Source organism: Aquarana catesbeiana, linkage group LG11 (genome assembly GCF_042186555.1).
Source record: "Aquarana catesbeiana isolate 2022-GZ linkage group LG11, ASM4218655v1, whole genome shotgun sequence".
Classification (NCBI taxonomy): domain Eukaryota; kingdom Metazoa; phylum Chordata; class Amphibia; order Anura; family Ranidae; genus Aquarana; species Aquarana catesbeiana.
The window spans coordinates 307,198-326,666 of NC_133334.1; the positions used below are offsets into that span (position 1 = coordinate 307,198).

At 55.6% G+C, this 19,469-nt stretch overlaps 1 protein-coding gene across 1 annotated transcript in view; it reads left to right on the top strand.

Annotated features, from left to right (window-relative positions):
* OTOG (otogelin) overlaps positions 1 to 19,469 on the top strand; it is a 310,396-nt gene that overhangs the window by 232,137 nt on the left and 58,790 nt on the right. The window contains exon 45 of the mRNA XM_073605993.1: positions 14,550 to 14,651. Coding sequence (XP_073462094.1) covers positions 14,550 to 14,651 — 102 coding nt within the window. The remainder of the gene's footprint in view (positions 1 to 14,549; positions 14,652 to 19,469) is intronic.

The following is a 19,469-nucleotide window of genomic DNA, read 5'->3' on the forward strand; positions in this document are numbered from 1 at the left end:
TCCCTATAATTGTCCCTCATGGCAGTGCCCGTCTCCCTATAATTGTCCCTCTTGGAAGTGCCCTGCTCCCTATAATTGTCCCTCTTGGCAGTGCCCAGCTCCATATAATTGTCCCTCTTGGCAGTGCCCGACTCCCTATAATTGTCCCTCTTGGCAGTGCCCAGCTCCATATAATTGTCCCTCTTGGCAGTGCCCGACTCCCTATAATTGTCCCTCATGGCAGTGCCCGGCTCCCTATAATTGTCCCCCATGGCAGTGCCCGGCTCCCTATAATTGTCCCTCATGGCAGTGCCCGGCTCCCTATAGTTGTCCCTCATGGCAGTGCCCGGCTCCCTATAATTGTCCCCCATGGCAGTGCCCGGCTCCCTATGATTGTCCCTCATGGCAGTGCCCAGCTCCCTATAGTTGTCCCTCATGGCAGTGCCCGACTCCCTATAGTTGTCCCCCATGGCAGTGCCCTGCTCCCTATAATTGTCCCCCATGGCAGTGCCCTGCTCCCTATAGTTGTCCCCCATGGCAGTTCCCTGCTCCCTATAATTGTCCCCCATGGCAGTGCCCTGCTCCCTATAATTGTCCCCCATGGCAGTGCCCGGCTCCCTATACTTGTCCCTCATGGCAGTGCCCGGCTCCCTATAGTTGTCCCTTATGGAAGTGCCGGCTCCCTATAATTGTCCCCCATGGCAGTTCCCGGCTCCCTATAATTGTTCCTCATGGCAGTGCCCAGCTCCCCATAATTGTCCCCCATGGCAGTGCCCGGCTCCCCATAAATGTCCCCCATGGCAGTGCCCGGCTCCCCATAATTGTCCCCCATGGCAGTGCCTGGCTCCCTATAATTGTCCCCCATGGCAGTGCCCGGCTCCCTATAATTGTCGCTCTTGGCAGTGCCCAGCTCCCTATAATTGTCCCTCTTGGCAATGCCCAGCTCCCTATAATTGTCCCTCATGGCAGTGCCCGACTCCCTATAATTGTCCCTCTTGGCAGTGCCCAGCTCCCTATAATTGTCCCTCATGGCAGTGCCCGGCTCCCTATAATTGTCCCTCATGTCAGTGCTCATCTCCCTATAATTGTCCCCCATGGCAGTGCCCGGCTCCCTATAATTGTCCCTCTTGGCAGTGCCCGACTCCCTATAATTGTCCCTCTTGGCAGTGCCCAGCTCCCTATAATTGTCCCTCATGGCAGTGCCCGGCTCCCTATAATTGTCCCTCATGGCAGTGCCCGGCTCCCTATAGTTGTCCCTCATGGCAGTGCCCGGCTCCCTATAATTGTCCCCCATGGCAGTGCCCTGCTCCCTATAATTGTCCCCCATGGCAGTGCCCTGCTCCCTATAATTGTCCCCCATGGCAGTGCCCGGCTCCCTATAATTGTCCCTCATGGCAGTGCCCAGCTCCCTATAGTTGTCCCTCATGGCAGTGCCCGGCTCCCTATAGTTGTCCCCCATGGCAGTGCCCTGCTCCCTATTATTGTCCCCCATGGCAGTTCCCGGCTCCCTATAATTGTTCCTCATGGCAGTGCCCGGCTCCCCATAATTGTCCCTCATGGCAGTGCCCGGCTCCCTATAATTGTCCCCCATGGCAGTGCCCGGCTCCCTATAATTGTCCCTCTTGGCAGTGCCCGGCTCCCCATAATTGTCCCTCTTGGCAGTGCCCGGCTCCCTATAATTGTCCCCCAAGGCAGTGCCCGGCTCCCTATAATAGTCCCTCTTGGCAGTGCCCGGTTCCCCATAATTGTCCCTCATGGCAGTGCCCGGCTCCCTATAATTGTCCCCCATGGCTGTGCCCGGCTCCCTATAATTGTCCCTCATGGCAGTGCCCGGCTCCCTATAATTGTCCCTCATGGCAGTGCCCGGCTCCCTATAATTGTCCCTCTTGGCAGTGCCCGGCTCCCTATAATTGTCCCCATGGCAGTGCCCGGCTCCCTATAATTGTCCCTCATGGCAGTGCCCGTCTCCCTATAATTGTCCCTCTTGGCAGTGCCCAGCTCCCTATAATTGTCCCTCTTGGCAGTGCCCAGCTCCATATAATTGTCCCTCTTGGCAGTGCCCGACTCCCTATAATTGTCCCTCTTGGCAGTGCCCAGCTCCCTATAACTGTCCCTCATGGCAGTGCTCGGCTCCCTATAATTGTCCCTCATGGCAGTGCCCGGCTCCCTATAATTGTCCCCCATGGCAGTGCCCGGCTCCCTATAATTGTCCCTCATGGCAGTGCCCGGCTCCCTATAGTTGTCCCTCATGGCAGTGCCCGGCTCCCTATAATAGTCCCCCATGGCAGTGCCCGGCTCCCTATAATTGTCCCTCATGGCAGTGCCCAGCTCCCTATAGTTGTCCCTCATGGCAGTGCCCGACTCCCTATAGTTGTCCCCCATGGCAGTCCCCTGCTCCCTATAGTTGTCCCCCATGGCAGTGCCCTGCTCCCTATAATTGTCCCCCATGGCAGTGCCCTGCTCCCTATAATTGTCCCCCATGGCAGTGCCCGGCTCCCTATAATTGTCCCTCATGGCAGTGCCCAGCTCCCTATAGTTGTCCCTCATGGCAGTGCCCGGCTCCCTATAGTTGTCCCCCATGGCAGTGCCCTGCTCCCCATAAATGTCCCCCATGGCAGTGCCCGGCTCCCCATAATTGTCCCCCATGGCAGTGCCCGGCTCCCCATAAATGTCCCCCATGGCAGTACCCTTATCCCCATTTTTGTCCTCCATGGCAGTGCCCGGCTCCCCATAATTGTCCTCCATGGCAGTGCCCGGCTCCCCATAATTGTCCCCCATGGCAGTGCCCGGCTCCCCATAAATGTCCCCCATGGCAGTGCCCTTATCCCCATTTTTGTCCTCCATGGCAGTGCCCGGCTCCCCATAATTGTCCTCCATGGCAGTGCCCGGCTCCCCATAATTGTCCTCCATGGCAGTGCCCGGCTCCCCATAATTGTCCCCCATGGCAGTGCCCTGCTCCCCATAATTGTCCCTCTTGGCAGTGCCCGGCTCCCTATAATTGTCCCTCTTGGCAGTGCCCGGATCCCTATAATTGTCCCCCATGGCAGTGCCCGGCTCCCCATAATTGTCCCCCATGGCAGTGCCCGGCTCCCTATAATTGTCCCTCATGGCAGTTCCCGGCTCCCTATAATTGTTCCTCATGGCAGTGCCCGGCTCCCCATAATTGTCCCTCTTGGCAGTGCCCGGCTCCCCATAATTGTCCCTCATGGCAGTGCCCGGCTCTCTATAATTGTCCCCCATGGCAGTGCCCGACTCCCTATAATTGTCCCTCTTGGCAGTACCCGACTCCCTATAATTGTCCCCCATGGTAGTGCCCGGCTCCCTATAATTGTCCCTCTTGGCAGTGCCCGGCTCCCCATAATTGTCCCTCTTGGCAGTGCCCGGCTCCCTATAATTGTCCCCCAAGGCAGTGCCCGGCTCCCTAAATAGTCCCTTTTGGCAGTGCCCGGCTCCCCATAATTGTCCCTCATGGCAGTGCCCGGCTCCCCATAATTGTCCCTCTTGGCAGTGCCTGGCTCCCTATAATTGTCCCCCATGGCAGTGCCCGGCTCCCTATAATTGTCCCCCATGGCTGTGCCCGGCTCCCTATAATTGTCCCTCATGGCAGTGCCCGGCTCCCTATAATTGTCCCCATGGCAGTGCTTGGCTCCCTATAATTGTCCCCCATGGCAGTGCCCGGCTCCCTATAATTGTCCCTCATGGCAGTGCCCGGCTCCCTATAATTGTCCCTCTTGGCAGTGCCCAGCTCCCTATAATTGTCCCTCTTGGCAGTGCCCGACTCCCTATAATTGTCCCTCTTGGCAGTGCCCAGCTCCCTATAACTGTCCCTCATGGCAGTGCCCGGCTCCCTATAATTGTCCCTCATGGCAGTGCCCGGCTCCCTATAATTGTCCCCCATGGCAGTGCCCGGCTCCCTATAATTGTCCCTCATGGCAGTGCCCGGCTCCCTATAGTTGTCCCTCATGGCAGTGCCCGGCCCCCTATAATTGTCCCCCATGGCAGTGCCCGGCTCCCTATAATTGTCCCTCATGGCAGTGCCCAGCACCCTATAGTTGTCCCTCATGGCAGTGCCCGGCTCCCTATAGTTGTCCCCCATGGCAGTGCCCTGCTCCCTATAATTGTCCCCCATGGCAGTGCCCGGCTCCCTATAATTGTCCCTCATGGCAGTGCCCGGCTCCCTATAGTTGTCCCTCATGACAGTGCCCGGCTCCCTATAATTGTCCCCCATGGCAGTGCCCTGCTCCCTATAATTGTCCCCCATGGCAGTGCCCTGCTCCCTATAATTTTCCCCCATGGCAGTGCCCGGCTCCCCATAATTGTCCCTCTTGGCAGTGCCCGGCTCCCTATAATTGTCCCTCTTGGCAGTGCCCGGCTCCCCATAAATGTCCCCCATGACAGTGTCCGGCTCCCTATAATTGTCCCTCATGGCACTGCCCGGCTCCCCATAATTGTCCCCCATGGCAGTGCCCGGCTCCCCATAATTGTCCCTCATTTCAGTGCCCGGCTCCCCATAATTGTCCCTCTTGGCAGTGCCCGGCTCCCTATAATTGTCCCTCTTGGCAGTGCCCGGCTCCCTATAATTGTCCCCCATGGCAGTGCCCGGCTCCCCATAATTGTCCCCCATGGCAGTGCCCGGCTCCCTATAATTGTCCCCCATGGCAGTGCCCTGCTCCCTATAATTGTCCCCCATGGCAGTGCCCGGCTCCCTATAATTGTCCCTCATGGCAGTGCCCAGCTCCCTATAGTTGTCCCTCATGGCAGTGCCCGGCTCCCTATAGTTGTCCCCCATGGCAGTGCCCTGCTCCCTATAATTGTCCCTCATGGCAGTGCCCGCCTCCCTATAATTGTCCCCCATGGCAGTGCCCGGCTCCCTATAATTGTCCCCCATGGCAGTGCCTGGCTCCCTATAATTGTCCCTCTTGGCAGTGCCCGGCTCCCTATAATAGTCCCTCTTGGCAGTGCCTGGCTCCCCATAATTGTCCCCCATGGCAGTGCCCAGCTCCCTATAATTGTCCCTCATGGCAGTGCCTGGCTCCCTATAATTGTCTCTCTTGGCAGTGCCCGGCTCCCTATAATTGTCCCTCTTGGCAGTGCCCGGCTCCCCATAATTGTCCCTCTTGGCAGTGCCCGGCTCCCCATAATTGTCCCTCATGGCAGTGCCCGGCTCCCTATAATTGTCCCTCTTGGCAGTGCCCGACTCCCTATATTTGTCCCTCAAGGCAGTGCCCGGCTCCCTATAATTGTCCCTCATGGCAGTGCCTGTCTCCCTATAATTGTCCCTCATGGCAGTGCCCGGCTCCCTATAATTGTCCCTCTTGGCAGTGCCCGGCTCCCTATAATTGTCCCTCATGGCAGTGCCCAGCTCCCTATAATTGTCCCTCATGGCAGTGCCTGGCTCCCTATAATTGTCCCTCTTGGCAGTGCCCAGCTCCATATAATTGTCCCTCTTGGCAGTGCCCGACTCCCTATAATTGTCCCTCTTGGCAGTGCCCAGCTCCCTATAATTGTCCCTCATGGCAGTGCCCAGCTCCCTATAATTGTCTCTAATGGCAGTGCCCGGCTACCTATAATTGTCCCCCATGGCAGTGCTCGTCTCCCTATAATTGTCCCTCATGGCAGTGCCCGGCTCCCTATAATTGTCCCTCATGGCAGTGCTCGGCTCCCCATAATTGTCCCTCATGGCAGTGCCCGGCTCCCTATAATTGTCCCTCTTGGCAGTGCCCGGCTCCCTATAATTGTCTCTCATGGCAGTGCCCGGCTCCCTATAATTGTCCCTCTTGGCAGTGCCCGGCTCCCTATAATTGTCCCTCTTGGCAGTGCCCGGCTCCCTATAATTGTCCCTCTTGGCAGTGCCTGTCTCCCTATAATTGTCTCTCATGGCAGTGCCCAGCTCCCTATAATTGTCCCTCTTGGCAGTGCCCGGCTCCCTATTATTGTCTCTCATGGCAGTGCCCAGCTCCCCATAATTGTCCCTCATGGCAGTGCCCGGCTCCCTATAATTGTCCCTCTTGGCAGTGCCCGGCTCCCTATAATTGTCCCTCTTGGCAGTGCCTGTCTCCCTATAATTGTCCCTCATGGCAGTGCCTGTCTCCCTATAATTGTCCCTCTTGGCAGTGCCCAGCTCCCTATAATTGTCCCTCTTGGCAGTGCCCGGCTCCCTATTATTGTCTCTCATGGCAGTGCCCAGCTCCCCATAATTGTCTCTCATGGCAGTGCCCAGCTCCCCATAATTGTCCCTCTTGGCAGTGCCCGACTCCCTATAATTGTCCCTCATGGCAGTGCCCGGCTCCCTATAATTGTCCCTCTTGGCAGTGCCTGGCTCCCTATAATTGTCCCCCATGGCAGTGCCCGGCTCCCCATAATTGTCCCTCATGGCAGTGCCCTGCTCCCTATAATTGTCCCCCATGGCAGTGCCCGGCTCCCTATAATTGTCCCTCATGGCAGTGCCTGGCTCCCTATAATTGTCCCCCATGGCAGTGCCCGGCTCCCCATAATTGTCCCTCATGGCAGTGCCCTGCTCCCTATAATTGTCCCTCATGGCAGTGCCCGGCTCCCTATAATTGTCCCTCTTGGCAGTGCCCAGCTCCATATAATTGTCCCTCTTGGCAGTGCCCGGCTCCCTATAATTGTCCCTCTTGGCAGTGCCCGGCTCCCCATAATTGTCCCTCATGGCAGTGCTCGTCTCCCTATAATTGTCCCTCATGGCAGTGCCCGGCTCCCTATAATTGTCCCTCATGGCAGTGCCCTGCTCCCTATAATTGTCCCCCATGGCAGTGCCCGGCTCCCCATAATTGTCCCTCTTGGCAGTGCCTGGCTCCCTATAATTGTCCCCCATGGCAGTGCCCGGCTCCCCATAATTGTCCCTCATGGCAGTGCCCTGCTCCCTATAATTGTCCCCCATGGCAGTGCCCGGCTCCCTATAATTGTCCCTCATGGCAGTGCCTGGCTCCCTATAATTGTCCCCCATGGCAGTGCCCGGCTCCCCATAATTGTCCCTCATGGCAGTGCCCTGCTCCCTATAATTGTCCCCCATGGCAGTGCCCGGCTCCCTATAATTGTCCCCCATGGCAGTGCCCTGCTCCCTATAATTGTCCCCCATGGCAGTGCCCGGCTCCCTATAATTGTCCCTCATGGCAGTTCCCTGCTCCCTATAGTTGTCCCTCATGGCAGTGCCCGGCTCCCTATAGTTGTCCCCCATGGCAGTGCCCTGCTCCCTATAATTGTCCCCCATGGCAGTGCCCTGCTCCCTATAATTGTCCCCCATGGCAGTGCCCGGCTCCCTATACTTGTCCCTCATGGCAGTGCCCGGCTCCCTATAGTTGTCCCTCATGGAAGTGCCGGCTCCCTATAGTTGTCCCTCATGGCAGTTCCCGGCTCCCTATAATTGTTCCTCATGGCAGTGCCCAGCTCCCCATAATTGTCCCTCATGGCAGTACCCGACTCCCTATAATTGTCCCCCTTGGCAGTGCCCGGCTCCCCATAATTGTCCCTCTTGGCAGTGCCCGGCTCCCTATAATTGTCCCCCAAGGCAGTGCCCGGCTCCCTATAATAGTCCCTCTTGGCAGTGCCCGGCTCCCTATAATTGTCCCCATGGCAGTGCCTGGCTCCCTATAATTGTCCCTCATGGCAGTGCCCGTCTCCCTATAATTGTCCCTCTTGGAAGTGCCCTGCTCCCTATAATTGTCCCTCTTGGCAGTGCCCAGCTCCATATAATTGTCCCTCTTGGCAGTGCCCGACTCCCTATAATTGTCCCTCTTGGCAGTGCCCAGCTCCATATAATTGTCCCTCTTGGCAGTGCCCGACTCCCTATAATTGTCCCTCATGGCAGTGCCCGGCTCCCTATAATTGTCCCCCATGGCAGTGCCCGGCTCCCTATAATTGTCCCTCATGGCAGTGCCCGGCTCCCTATAGTTGTCCCTCATGGCAGTGCCCGGCTCCCTATAATTGTCCCCCATGGCAGTGCCCGGCTCCCTATGATTGTCCCTCATGGCAGTGCCCAGCTCCCTATAGTTGTCCCTCATGGCAGTGCCCGACTCCCTATAGTTGTCCCCCATGGCAGTGCCCTGCTCCCTATAATTGTCCCCCATGGCAGTGCCCTGCTCCCTATAGTTGTCCCCCATGGCAGTTCCCTGCTCCCTATAATTGTCCCCCATGGCAGTGCCCTGCTCCCTATAATTGTCCCCCATGGCAGTGCCCGGCTCCCTATACTTGTCCCTCATGGCAGTGCCCGGCTCCCTATAGTTGTCCCTTATGGAAGTGCCGGCTCCCTATAATTGTCCCCCATGGCAGTTCCCGGCTCCCTATAATTGTTCCTCATGGCAGTGCCCAGCTCCCCATAATTGTCCCCCATGGCAGTGCCCGGCTCCCCATAAATGTCCCCCATGGCAGTGCCCGGCTCCCCATAATTGTCCCCCATGGCAGTGCCTGGCTCCCTATAATTGTCCCCCATGGCAGTGCCCGGCTCCCTATAATTGTCGCTCTTGGCAGTGCCCAGCTCCCTATAATTGTCCCTCTTGGCAATGCCCAGCTCCCTATAATTGTCCCTCATGGCAGTGCCCGACTCCCTATAATTGTCCCTCTTGGCAGTGCCCAGCTCCCTATAATTGTCCCTCATGGCAGTGCCCGGCTCCCTATAATTGTCCCTCATGTCAGTGCTCATCTCCCTATAATTGTCCCCCATGGCAGTGCCCGGCTCCCTATAATTGTCCCTCTTGGCAGTGCCCGACTCCCTATAATTGTCCCTCTTGGCAGTGCCCAGCTCCCTATAATTGTCCCTCATGGCAGTGCCCGGCTCCCTATAATTGTCCCTCATGGCAGTGCCCGGCTCCCTATAGTTGTCCCTCATGGCAGTGCCCGGCTCCCTATAATTGTCCCCCATGGCAGTGCCCTGCTCCCTATAATTGTCCCCCATGGCAGTGCCCTGCTCCCTATAATTGTCCCCCATGGCAGTGCCCGGCTCCCTATAATTGTCCCTCATGGCAGTGCCCAGCTCCCTATAGTTGTCCCTCATGGCAGTGCCCGGCTCCCTATAGTTGTCCCCCATGGCAGTGCCCTGCTCCCTATTATTGTCCCCCATGGCAGTTGCCGGCTCCCTATAATTGTTCCTCATGGCAGTGCCCGGCTCCCCATAATTGTCCCTCATGGCAGTGCCCGGCTCCCTATAATTGTCCCCCATGGCAGTGCCCGGCTCCCTATAATTGTCCCTCTTGGCAGTGCCCGGCTCCCCATAATTGTCCCTCTTGGCAGTGCCCGGCTCCCTATAATTGTCCCCCAAGGCAGTGCCCGGCTCCCTATAATAGTCCCTCTTGGCAGTGCCCGGTTCCCCATAATTGTCCCTCATGGCAGTGCCCGGCTCCCTATAATTGTCCCCCATGGCTGTGCCCGGCTCCCTATAATTGTCCCTCATGGCAGTGCCCGGCTCCCTATAATTGTCCCTCATGGCAGTGCCCGGCTCCCTATAATTGTCCCTCTTGGCAGTGCCCGGCTCCCTATAATTGTCCCCATGGCAGTGCCCGGCTCCCTATAATTGTCCCTCATGGCAGTGCCCGTCTCCCTATAATTGTCCCTCTTGGCAGTGCCCAGCTCCCTATAATTGTCCCTCTTGGCAGTGCCCAGCTCCATATAATTGTCCCTCTTGGCAGTGCCCGACTCCCTATAATTGTCCCTCTTGGCAGTGCCCAGCTCCCTATAACTGTCCCTCATGGCAGTGCTCGGCTCCCTATAATTGTCCCTCATGGCAGTGCCCGGCTCCCTATAATTGTCCCCCATGGCAGTGCCCGGCTCCCTATAATTGTCCCTCATGGCAGTGCCCGGCTCCCTATAGTTGTCCCTCATGGCAGTGCCCGGCTCCCTATAATAGTCCCCCATGGCAGTGCCCGGCTCCCTATAATTGTCCCTCATGGCAGTGCCCAGCTCCCTATAGTTGTCCCTCATGGCAGTGCCCGACTCCCTATAGTTGTCCCCCATGGCAGTCCCCTGCTCCCTATAGTTGTCCCCCATGGCAGTGCCCTGCTCCCTATAATTGTCCCCCATGGCAGTGCCCTGCTCCCTATAATTGTCCCCCATGGCAGTGCCCGGCTCCCTATAATTGTCCCTCATGGCAGTGCCCAGCTCCCTATAGTTGTCCCTCATGGCAGTGCCCGGCTCCCTATAGTTGTCCCCCATGGCAGTGCCCTGCTCCCCATAAATGTCCCCCATGGCAGTGCCCGGCTCCCCATAATTGTCCCCCATGGCAGTGCCCGGCTCCCCATAAATGTCCCCCATGGCAGTACCCTTATCCCCATTTTTGTCCTCCATGGCAGTGCCCGGCTCCCCATAATTGTCCTCCATGGCAGTGCCCGGCTCCCCATAATTGTCCCCCATGGCAGTGCCCGGCTCCCCATAAATGTCCCCCATGGCAGTGCCCTTATCCCCATTTTTGTCCTCCATGGCAGTGCCCGGCTCCCCATAATTGTCCTCCATGGCAGTGCCCGGCTCCCCATAATTGTCCTCCATGGCAGTGCCCGGCTCCCCATAATTGTCCCCCATGGCAGTGCCCTGCTCCCCATAATTGTCCCTCTTGGCAGTGCCCGGCTCCCTATAATTGTCCCTCTTGGCAGTGCCCGGATCCCTATAATTGTCCCCCATGGCAGTGCCCGGCTCCCCATAATTGTCCCCCATGGCAGTGCCCGGCTCCCTATAATTGTCCCTCATGGCAGTTCCCGGCTCCCTATAATTGTTCCTCATGGCAGTGCCCGGCTCCCCATAATTGTCCCTCTTGGCAGTGCCCGGCTCCCCATAATTGTCCCTCATGGCAGTGCCCGGCTCTCTATAATTGTCCCCCATGGCAGTGCCCGACTCCCTATAATTGTCCCTCTTGGCAGTACCCGACTCCCTATAATTGTCCCCCATGGTAGTGCCCGGCTCCCTATAATTGTCCCTCTTGGCAGTGCCCGGCTCCCCATAATTGTCCCTCTTGGCAGTGCCCGGCTCCCTATAATTGTCCCCCAAGGCAGTGCCCGGCTCCCTAAATAGTCCCTTTTGGCAGTGCCCGGCTCCCCATAATTGTCCCTCATGGCAGTGCCCGGCTCCCCATAATTGTCCCTCTTGGCAGTGCCTGGCTCCCTATAATTGTCCCCCATGGCAGTGCCCGGCTCCCTATAATTGTCCCCCATGGCTGTGCCCGGCTCCCTATAATTGTCCCTCATGGCAGTGCCCGGCTCCCTATAATTGTCCCCATGGCAGTGCTTGGCTCCCTATAATTGTCCCCCATGGCAGTGCCCGGCTCCCTATAATTGTCCCTCATGGCAGTGCCCGGCTCCCTATAATTGTCCCTCTTGGCAGTGCCCAGCTCCCTATAATTGTCCCTCTTGGCAGTGCCCGACTCCCTATAATTGTCCCTCTTGGCAGTGCCCAGCTCCCTATAACTGTCCCTCATGGCAGTGCCCGGCTCCCTATAATTGTCCCTCATGGCAGTGCCCGGCTCCCTATAATTGTCCCCCATGGCAGTGCCCGGCTCCCTATAATTGTCCCTCATGGCAGTGCCCGGCTCCCTATAGTTGTCCCTCATGGCAGTGCCCGGCCCCCTATAATTGTCCCCCATGGCAGTGCCCGGCTCCCTATAATTGTCCCTCATGGCAGTGCCCAGCACCCTATAGTTGTCCCTCATGGCAGTGCCCGGCTCCCTATAGTTGTCCCCCATGGCAGTGCCCTGCTCCCTATAATTGTCCCCCATGGCAGTGCCCGGCTCCCTATAATTGTCCCTCATGGCAGTGCCCGGCTCCCTATAGTTGTCCCTCATGACAGTGCCCGGCTCCCTATAATTGTCCCCCATGGCAGTGCCCTGCTCCCTATAATTGTCCCCCATGGCAGTGCCCTGCTCCCTATAATTTTCCCCCATGGCAGTGCCCGGCTCCCCATAATTGTCCCTCTTGGCAGTGCCCGGCTCCCTATAATTGTCCCTCTTGGCAGTGCCCGGCTCCCCATAAATGTCCCCCATGACAGTGTCCGGCTCCCTATAATTGTCCCTCATGGCACTGCCCGGCTCCCCATAATTGTCCCCCATGGCAGTGCCCGGCTCCCCATAATTGTCCCTCATTTCAGTGCCCGGCTCCCCATAATTGTCCCTCTTGGCAGTGCCCGGCTCCCTATAATTGTCCCTCTTGGCAGTGCCCGGCTCCCTATAATTGTCCCCCATGGCAGTGCCCGGCTCCCCATAATTGTCCCCCATGGCAGTGCCCGGCTCCCTATAATTGTCCCCCATGGCAGTGCCCTGCTCCCTATAATTGTCCCCCATGGCAGTGCCCGGCTCCCTATAATTGTCCCTCATGGCAGTGCCCAGCTCCCTATAGTTGTCCCTCATGGCAGTGCCCGGCTCCCTATAGTTGTCCCCCATGGCAGTGCCCTGCTCCCTATAATTGTCCCTCATGGCAGTGCCCGCCTCCCTATAATTGTCCCCCATGGCAGTGCCCGGCTCCCCATAATTGTCCCCCATGGCAGTGCCCGGCTCCCTATAATTGTCCCCCATGGCAGTGCCCTGCTCCCTATAATTGTCCCCCATGGCAGTGCCCGGCTCCCTATAATTGTCCCTCATGGCAGTGCCCGGCTCCCTATAATTGTCCCCCATGGCAGTGCCTGGCTCCCTATAATTGTCCCTCTTGGCAGTGCCCGGCTCCCTATAATAGTCCCTCTTGGCAGTGCCTGGCTCCCCATAATTGTCCCCCATGGCAGTGCCCAGCTCCCTATAATTGTCCCTCATGGCAGTGCCTGGCTCCCTATAATTGTCTCTCTTGGCAGTGCCCGGCTCCCTATAATTGTCCCTCTTGGCAGTGCCCGGCTCCCCATAATTGTCCCTCTTGGCAGTGCCCGGCTCCCCATAATTGTCCCTCATGGCAGTGCCCGGCTCCCTATAATTGTCCCTCTTGGCAGTGCCCGACTCCCTATATTTGTCCCTCAAGGCAGTGCCCGGCTCCCTATAATTGTCCCTCATGGCAGTGCCTGTCTCCCTATAATTGTCCCTCATGGCAGTGCCCGGCTCCCTATAATTGTCCCTCTTGGCAGTGCCCGGCTCCCTATAATTGTCCCTCATGGCAGTGCCCAGCTCCCTATAATTGTCCCTCATGGCAGTGCCTGGCTCCCTATAATTGTCCCTCTTGGCAGTGCCCAGCTCCATATAATTGTCCCTCTTGGCAGTGCCCGACTCCCTATAATTGTCCCTCTTGGCAGTGCCCAGCTCCCTATAATTGTCCCTCATGGCAGTGCCCAGCTCCCTATAATTGTCTCTAATGGCAGTGCCCGGCTACCTATAATTGTCCCCCATGGCAGTGCTCGTCTCCCTATAATTGTCCCTCATGGCAGTGCCCGGCTCCCTATAATTGTCCCTCATGGCAGTGCTCGGCTCCCCATAATTGTCCCTCATGGCAGTGCCCGGCTCCCTATAATTGTCCCTCTTGGCAGTGCCCGGCTCCCTATAATTGTCTCTCATGGCAGTGCCCGGCTCCCTATAATTGTCCCTCTTGGCAGTGCCCGGCTCCCTATAATTGTCCCTCTTGGCAGTGCCCGGCTCCCTATAATTGTCCCTCTTGGCAGTGCCTGTCTCCCTATAATTGTCTCTCATGGCAGTGCCCAGCTCCCTATAATTGTCCCTCTTGGCAGTGCCCGGCTCCCTATTATTGTCTCTCATGGCAGTGCCCAGCTCCCCATAATTGTCCCTCATGGCAGTGCCCGGCTCCCTATAATTGTCCCTCTTGGCAGTGCCCGGCTCCCTATAATTGTCCCTCTTGGCAGTGCCTGTCTCCCTATAATTGTCCCTCATGGCAGTGCCTGTCTCCCTATAATTGTCCCTCTTGGCAGTGCCCAGCTCCCTATAATTGTCCCTCTTGGCAGTGCCCGGCTCCCTATTATTGTCTCTCATGGCAGTGCCCAGCTCCCCATAATTGTCTCTCATGGCAGTGCCCAGCTCCCCATAATTGTCCCTCTTGGCAGTGCCCGACTCCCTATAATTGTCCCTCATGGCAGTGCCCGGCTCCCTATAATTGTCCCTCTTGGCAGTGCTCGTCTCCCTATAATTGTCCCCCATGGCAGTGCCCAGCTCCCCATAATTGTCCCTCATGGCAGTGCCCAGCTCCCCATAATTGTCCCTCATGGCAGTGCCCGGCTCCCTATAATTGTCCCCCATGGCAGTGCCCGGCTCCCTATAATTGTCCCCCATGGCAGTGCCCGGCTCCCCATAATTGTCCCTCATGGCAGTGCCCGGCTCCTTATAATTGTCCCCCATGGCAGTGCCCGGCTCCCTATAATTGTCCCCCATGGCAGTGCCCGGCTCCCTATAATTGTCCCCCATGGCAGTGCCCGGCTCCCTATAATTGTCCCCCATGGCAGTGCCCGGCTCCCTATAATTGTCCCTCTTGGCAGTGCCCGGCTCCCTATAATTGTCCCTCTTGGCAGTGCCCGGCTCCCTATAATTGTCCCTCATGGCAGTGTGTCCTGTCACATCATCACCCCAAAACCTGGAGGCCCTGCCCCCTCTTTCTGTATAGATTGTGATGATTGGCTCTTCATATATGAGACCTCTGTGTATTCTCCCCATACAGGCTGCAATGTGTGTACCCAGCGTGTACCTACCTGCCAGGAAGGCCAGATACTTACCATCACCAACAACGGCACACACAGCTGCTGTCCCACCTATCAGTGTGGTAAGTTCCAGGTTATTGGCTGCTAAGAATTCCAGACCCCATATACAGTGAAGGGGAAAAAGGATTTGATCGGCTGCTGATTTTGTGACAAAGAAACGATCCTCTATAATTTTATTGGTCGGTTTATTATAACAACAAAAATATCCAGAAAAACACATTTCAAAAAAGTTATAAATTGATTTGCATTTTAATGAGTGAAATAAGTATGTGAACCCTTCACACAACATGACTTAGTAGTTGGTGGAGAAACCCTTGTTGGCGATCACAGAGGTCAGACGTTTCTTGTAGGTGGCGATCACAGAGGTCAGACGTTTCTTATGGTGGTGATCACAGAGTTCAGACGTTTCTTGTAGGTGGTGATCACATAGGTCAGACGTTTCTTGTAGGTGGTGATCACATAGGTCAGACGTTTCTTGTAGGTGGTGATCACATAGGTCAGACGTTTCTTGTAGTTGGTGATCACAGAGGTCAGACGGTTCTTGTAGGTGGTGATCACAGAGGTCAGACGTTTCTTGTAGGTGGTGATCACAGAGTTCAGACGTTTCTTGTAGGTGGTGATCACATAGGTCAGACGTTTCTTGTAGGTGGTGATCACATAGGTCAGACGTTTCTTGTAGGTGGTGATCACATAGGTCAGACGTTTCTTGTAGGTGGTGATCACATAGGTCAGACGTTTCTTGTAGGTGGTGATCACATAGGTCAGACGTTTCTTGTAGGTGGTGATCACATAGGTCAGACGTTTCTTGTAGTTGGTGATCACAGAGGTCAGACGGTTCTTGTAGGTGGTGATCACAGAGGTCAGACGTTTCTTGGAGCTGGCGATCACAGAGGTCAGACGCTTCTTGGAGTTGGCAATCACAGAGGTCAGACGCTTCTTGGAGTTGGCGATCACAGAGGTCAGACGCTTCTTGGAGTTGGCGATCACAGAGGTCAGACGTTTCTTGGAGGTGGTGATCACAGAGGTCAGACGTTTCTTGGAGTTGGTGATCACATAGGCCAGACGGTTCTTGTAGGTGGCGATCACAGAGGTCAGACGTTTCTTGGAGTTGGCGATCACAGAGGTCAGACGTTTCTTGGAGTTGGCGATCACAGAGGTCAGACGCTTCTTGGAGTTGGCGATCACAGAGGTCAGACGCTTCTTGGAGTTGGTGATCACAGAGGTCAGACGTTTCTTGGAGTTGGCGATCACAGAGGTCAGACGTTTCTTGGAGTTGGCGATCACAGAGGTCAGACGGTTCTTGTAGGTGGTGATCACAGAGGCCAGACGGTTCTTGTAGGTGGTGATCACAGAGGTCAGACGTTTCTTGGAGTTGGCGATCACAGAGGTCAGACGTTTCTTGTAGGTGGTGATCACAGAGGTCAGACGCTTCTTGGAGGTTTTGATCACAGAGGTCAGACGTTTCTTGGAGTTGGCGATCACAGAGGTCAGACGCTTCTTGGAGTTGGCGATCACAGAGGTCAGACGCTTCTTGTAGGTGGTGATCACAGAGGTCAGACGGTTCTTGTAGGTGGTGATCACAGAGGTCAGACATTTCTTGGAGTTGGCGATCACAGAGGTCAGACGCTTCTTGGAGTTGGCGATCACAGAGGTCAGACGTTTCTTAGAGTTGGTGATCACAGAGGTCAGACGTTTCTTGGAGGTGGTGATCACAGAGGTCAGACGTTTCTTGCAGTTGGCGATCACAGAGATCAGACGCTTCTTGGAGTTGGCGATCACAGAGGTCAGACGTTTCTTGGAGTTGGCGATCACAGAGGTCAGACGTTTCTTGGAGTTGGCGATCACAGAGGTCAGACGTTTCTTGGAGTTGGTGATCACATAGGCCAGACGGTTCTTGTAGGTGGTGATCACAGAGGTCAGACGTTTCTTGGAGTTGGCGATCACAGAGGTCAGACGGTTCTTGTAGGTGGTGATCACAGAGGTCAGACGTTTCTTGTAGGTGGTGATCACATAGGTTAGATGTTTCTTGGAGTTGGTGATCACATAGGCAAGACGGTTCTTGTAGGTGGTGATCACAGAGGTCAGACGTTTCTTGGAGTTGGTGATCACATAGGCCAGACGGTTCTTGTAGGTGGTGATCACAGAGGTCAGACGTTTCTTGGAGTTGGTGATCACATAGGCCAGACGGTTCTTGTAGGTGGTGATCACAGAGGTCAGACGTTTCTTGGAGTTGGCGATCACAGAGGTCAGACGTTTCTTGGAGTTGGCGATCACAGAGGTCAGACGGTTCTTGTAGGTGGTGATCACAGAGGCCAGACGGTTCTTGTAGGTGGTGATCACAGAGGTCAGACGTTTCTTGGAGTTGGCGATCACAGAGGTCAGACGTTTCTTGTAGGTGGTGATCACAGAGGTCAGACGCTTCTTGGAGTTGGTGATCACAGCGGTCAGACGTTTCTTGGAGTTTGCGATCACAGAGGTCAGACGTTTCTTGGAGTTGGCGATCACAGAGGTCAGACGTTTCTTGGAGGTGGTGATCACAGAGGTCAGACGTTTCTTGGAGTTGGCGATCACAGAGGTCAGACGCTTCTTGGAGTTGGCGATCACAGAGGTCAGACGCTTCTTGTAGGTGGTGATCACAGAGGTCAGACAGTTCTTGTAGGTGGCGATCACAGAGGTCAGACGTTTCTTAGAGTTGGTGTTCACAGAGGTCAGACGTTTCTTGGAGGTGGTGATCACAGAGGTCAGACGTTTCTTGGAGTTGGCGATCACAGAGATCAGACGCTTCTTGGAGTTGGCGATCACAGAGGTCAGACGTTTCTTGGAGTTGGCGATCACAGAGATCAGACGCTTCTTAGAGTTGGCGATCACAGAGGTCAGACGTTTCTTGGAGGTGGTGATCACAGAGGTCAGACGCTTCTTGGAGTTGGCAATCACAGAGGTCAGACGCTTCTTGGAGTTGGCGATCACAGAGGTCAGACGCTTCTTGGAGTTGGCGATCACAGAGGTCAGACGTTTCTTGGAGGTGGCGATCACAGAGGTCAGACGCTTCTTGGAGTTGGCGATCACAGAGGTCACACGTTTCTTGGAGTTGGCGATCACAGAGGTCAGACGTTTCTTGGAGTTGGCGATCACAGAGGTCAGACGCTTCTTGGAGTTGGTGATCACAGAGGTCAGATGTTTCTTGGAGCTGGCGATCACAGAGGTCAGATGTTTCTTGGAGGTGGTGATCACAGAGGTCAGATGTTTCTTGGAGTTGGTGATCACAGAGGTCAGACGTTTCTTGGAGTTGGCGATCACAGAGGTCAGACGGTTCTTGTAGGTGGTGATCACAGAGGTCAGACGTTTCTTGGAGTTGGCGAACACAGAGGTCAGACGTTTCTTGGAGGTGGTGATCACAGAGGTCAGACGGTTCTTGTAGGTGGTGATCAGAGAGGTCAGACGTTTCTTGGAGTTGGTGATCACATAGGCCAGACGGTTCTTGTAGGTGGCGATCACAGAGGTCAGACGTTTCTTGGAGTTGGCGATCACAGAGGTCAGACGTTTCTTGGAGTTGGCGATCACAGAGGTCAGACGCTTCTTGAAGTTGGCGATCACAGAGGTCAGACGCTTCCTGGAGTTGGCGATCACAGAGGTCAGACGTTTCTTGGAGTTGGCGATCACAGAGGTCAGACATTTCTTGGAGTTGGCGATCACAGAGGTCAGACGGTTCTTGTAGGTGGTGATCACAGAGGCCAGACGGTTCTTGTAGGTGGTGATCACAGAGGTCAGACGTTTCTTGGAGTTGGCGATCACAGAGGTCAGACGTTTCTTGTAGGTGGTGATCACAGAGGTCAGACGCTTCTTGGAGGTGGTGATCACAGAGGTCAGACGTTTCTTGGAGTTGGCGATCACAGAGGTCAGACACTTCTTGGAGTTGGCGATCACAGAGGTCAGACGCTTCTTGTAGGTGGTGATCACAGAGGTCAGACGGTTCTTGTAGGTGGTGATCACAGAGGTCAGACATTTCTTGGAGTTGGCGATCACAGAGGTCAGACGCTTCTTGGAGTTGGCGATCACAGAGGTCAGACGTTTCTTAGAGTTGGTGATCACAGAGGTCAGACGTTTCTTGGAGGTGGTGATCACAGAGGTCAGACGTTTCTTGCAGTTGGCGATCACAGAGATCAGACGCTTCTTGGAGTTGGCGATCACAGAGGTCAGACGTTTCTTGGAGTTGGCGATCACAGAGGTCAGACGCTTCTTGGAGTTGGCGATCACAGAGGTCAGACGTTTCTTGGAGTTGGCGATCACAGAGGTCAGACGGTTCTTGTAGGTGGTGATCACAGAGGTCAGACGCTTCTTGGAGGTGGTGATCACAGAGGTCAGACGTTTCTTGGAGTTGGCGATCACAGAGGTCAGACGCTTCTTGGAGTTGGCGATCACAGAGGTCAGACGCTTCTTGTAGGTGGTGATCACAGAGGTCAGACGGTTCTTGTAGGTGGTGATCACAGAGGTCAGACGTTTCTTGGAGTTGGCGATCACAGAGGTCAGACGCTTCTTGGAGTTGGCGATCACAGAGGTCAGACGTTTCTTGGAGGTGGTGATCACAGAGGTCAGACGTTTCTTGCAGTTGGCGATCACAGAGATCAGACGCTTCTTGGAGTTGGCGATCACAGAGGTCAGACGTTTCTTGGAGTTGGCGATCACAGAGGTCAGACGCTTCTTGGAGTTGGCGATCACACAGGTCAGACGTTTCTTGGTGGTGGTGATCACAGAGGTCAGACGCTTCTTGGAGTTGGCGATCACAGAGGTCAGACGCTTCTTGGAGGTGGTGATCACAGAGGTCAGACGTTTCTTGGAGTTGGCGATCACAGAGGTCAGACGCTTCTTGGAGTTGGCGATCA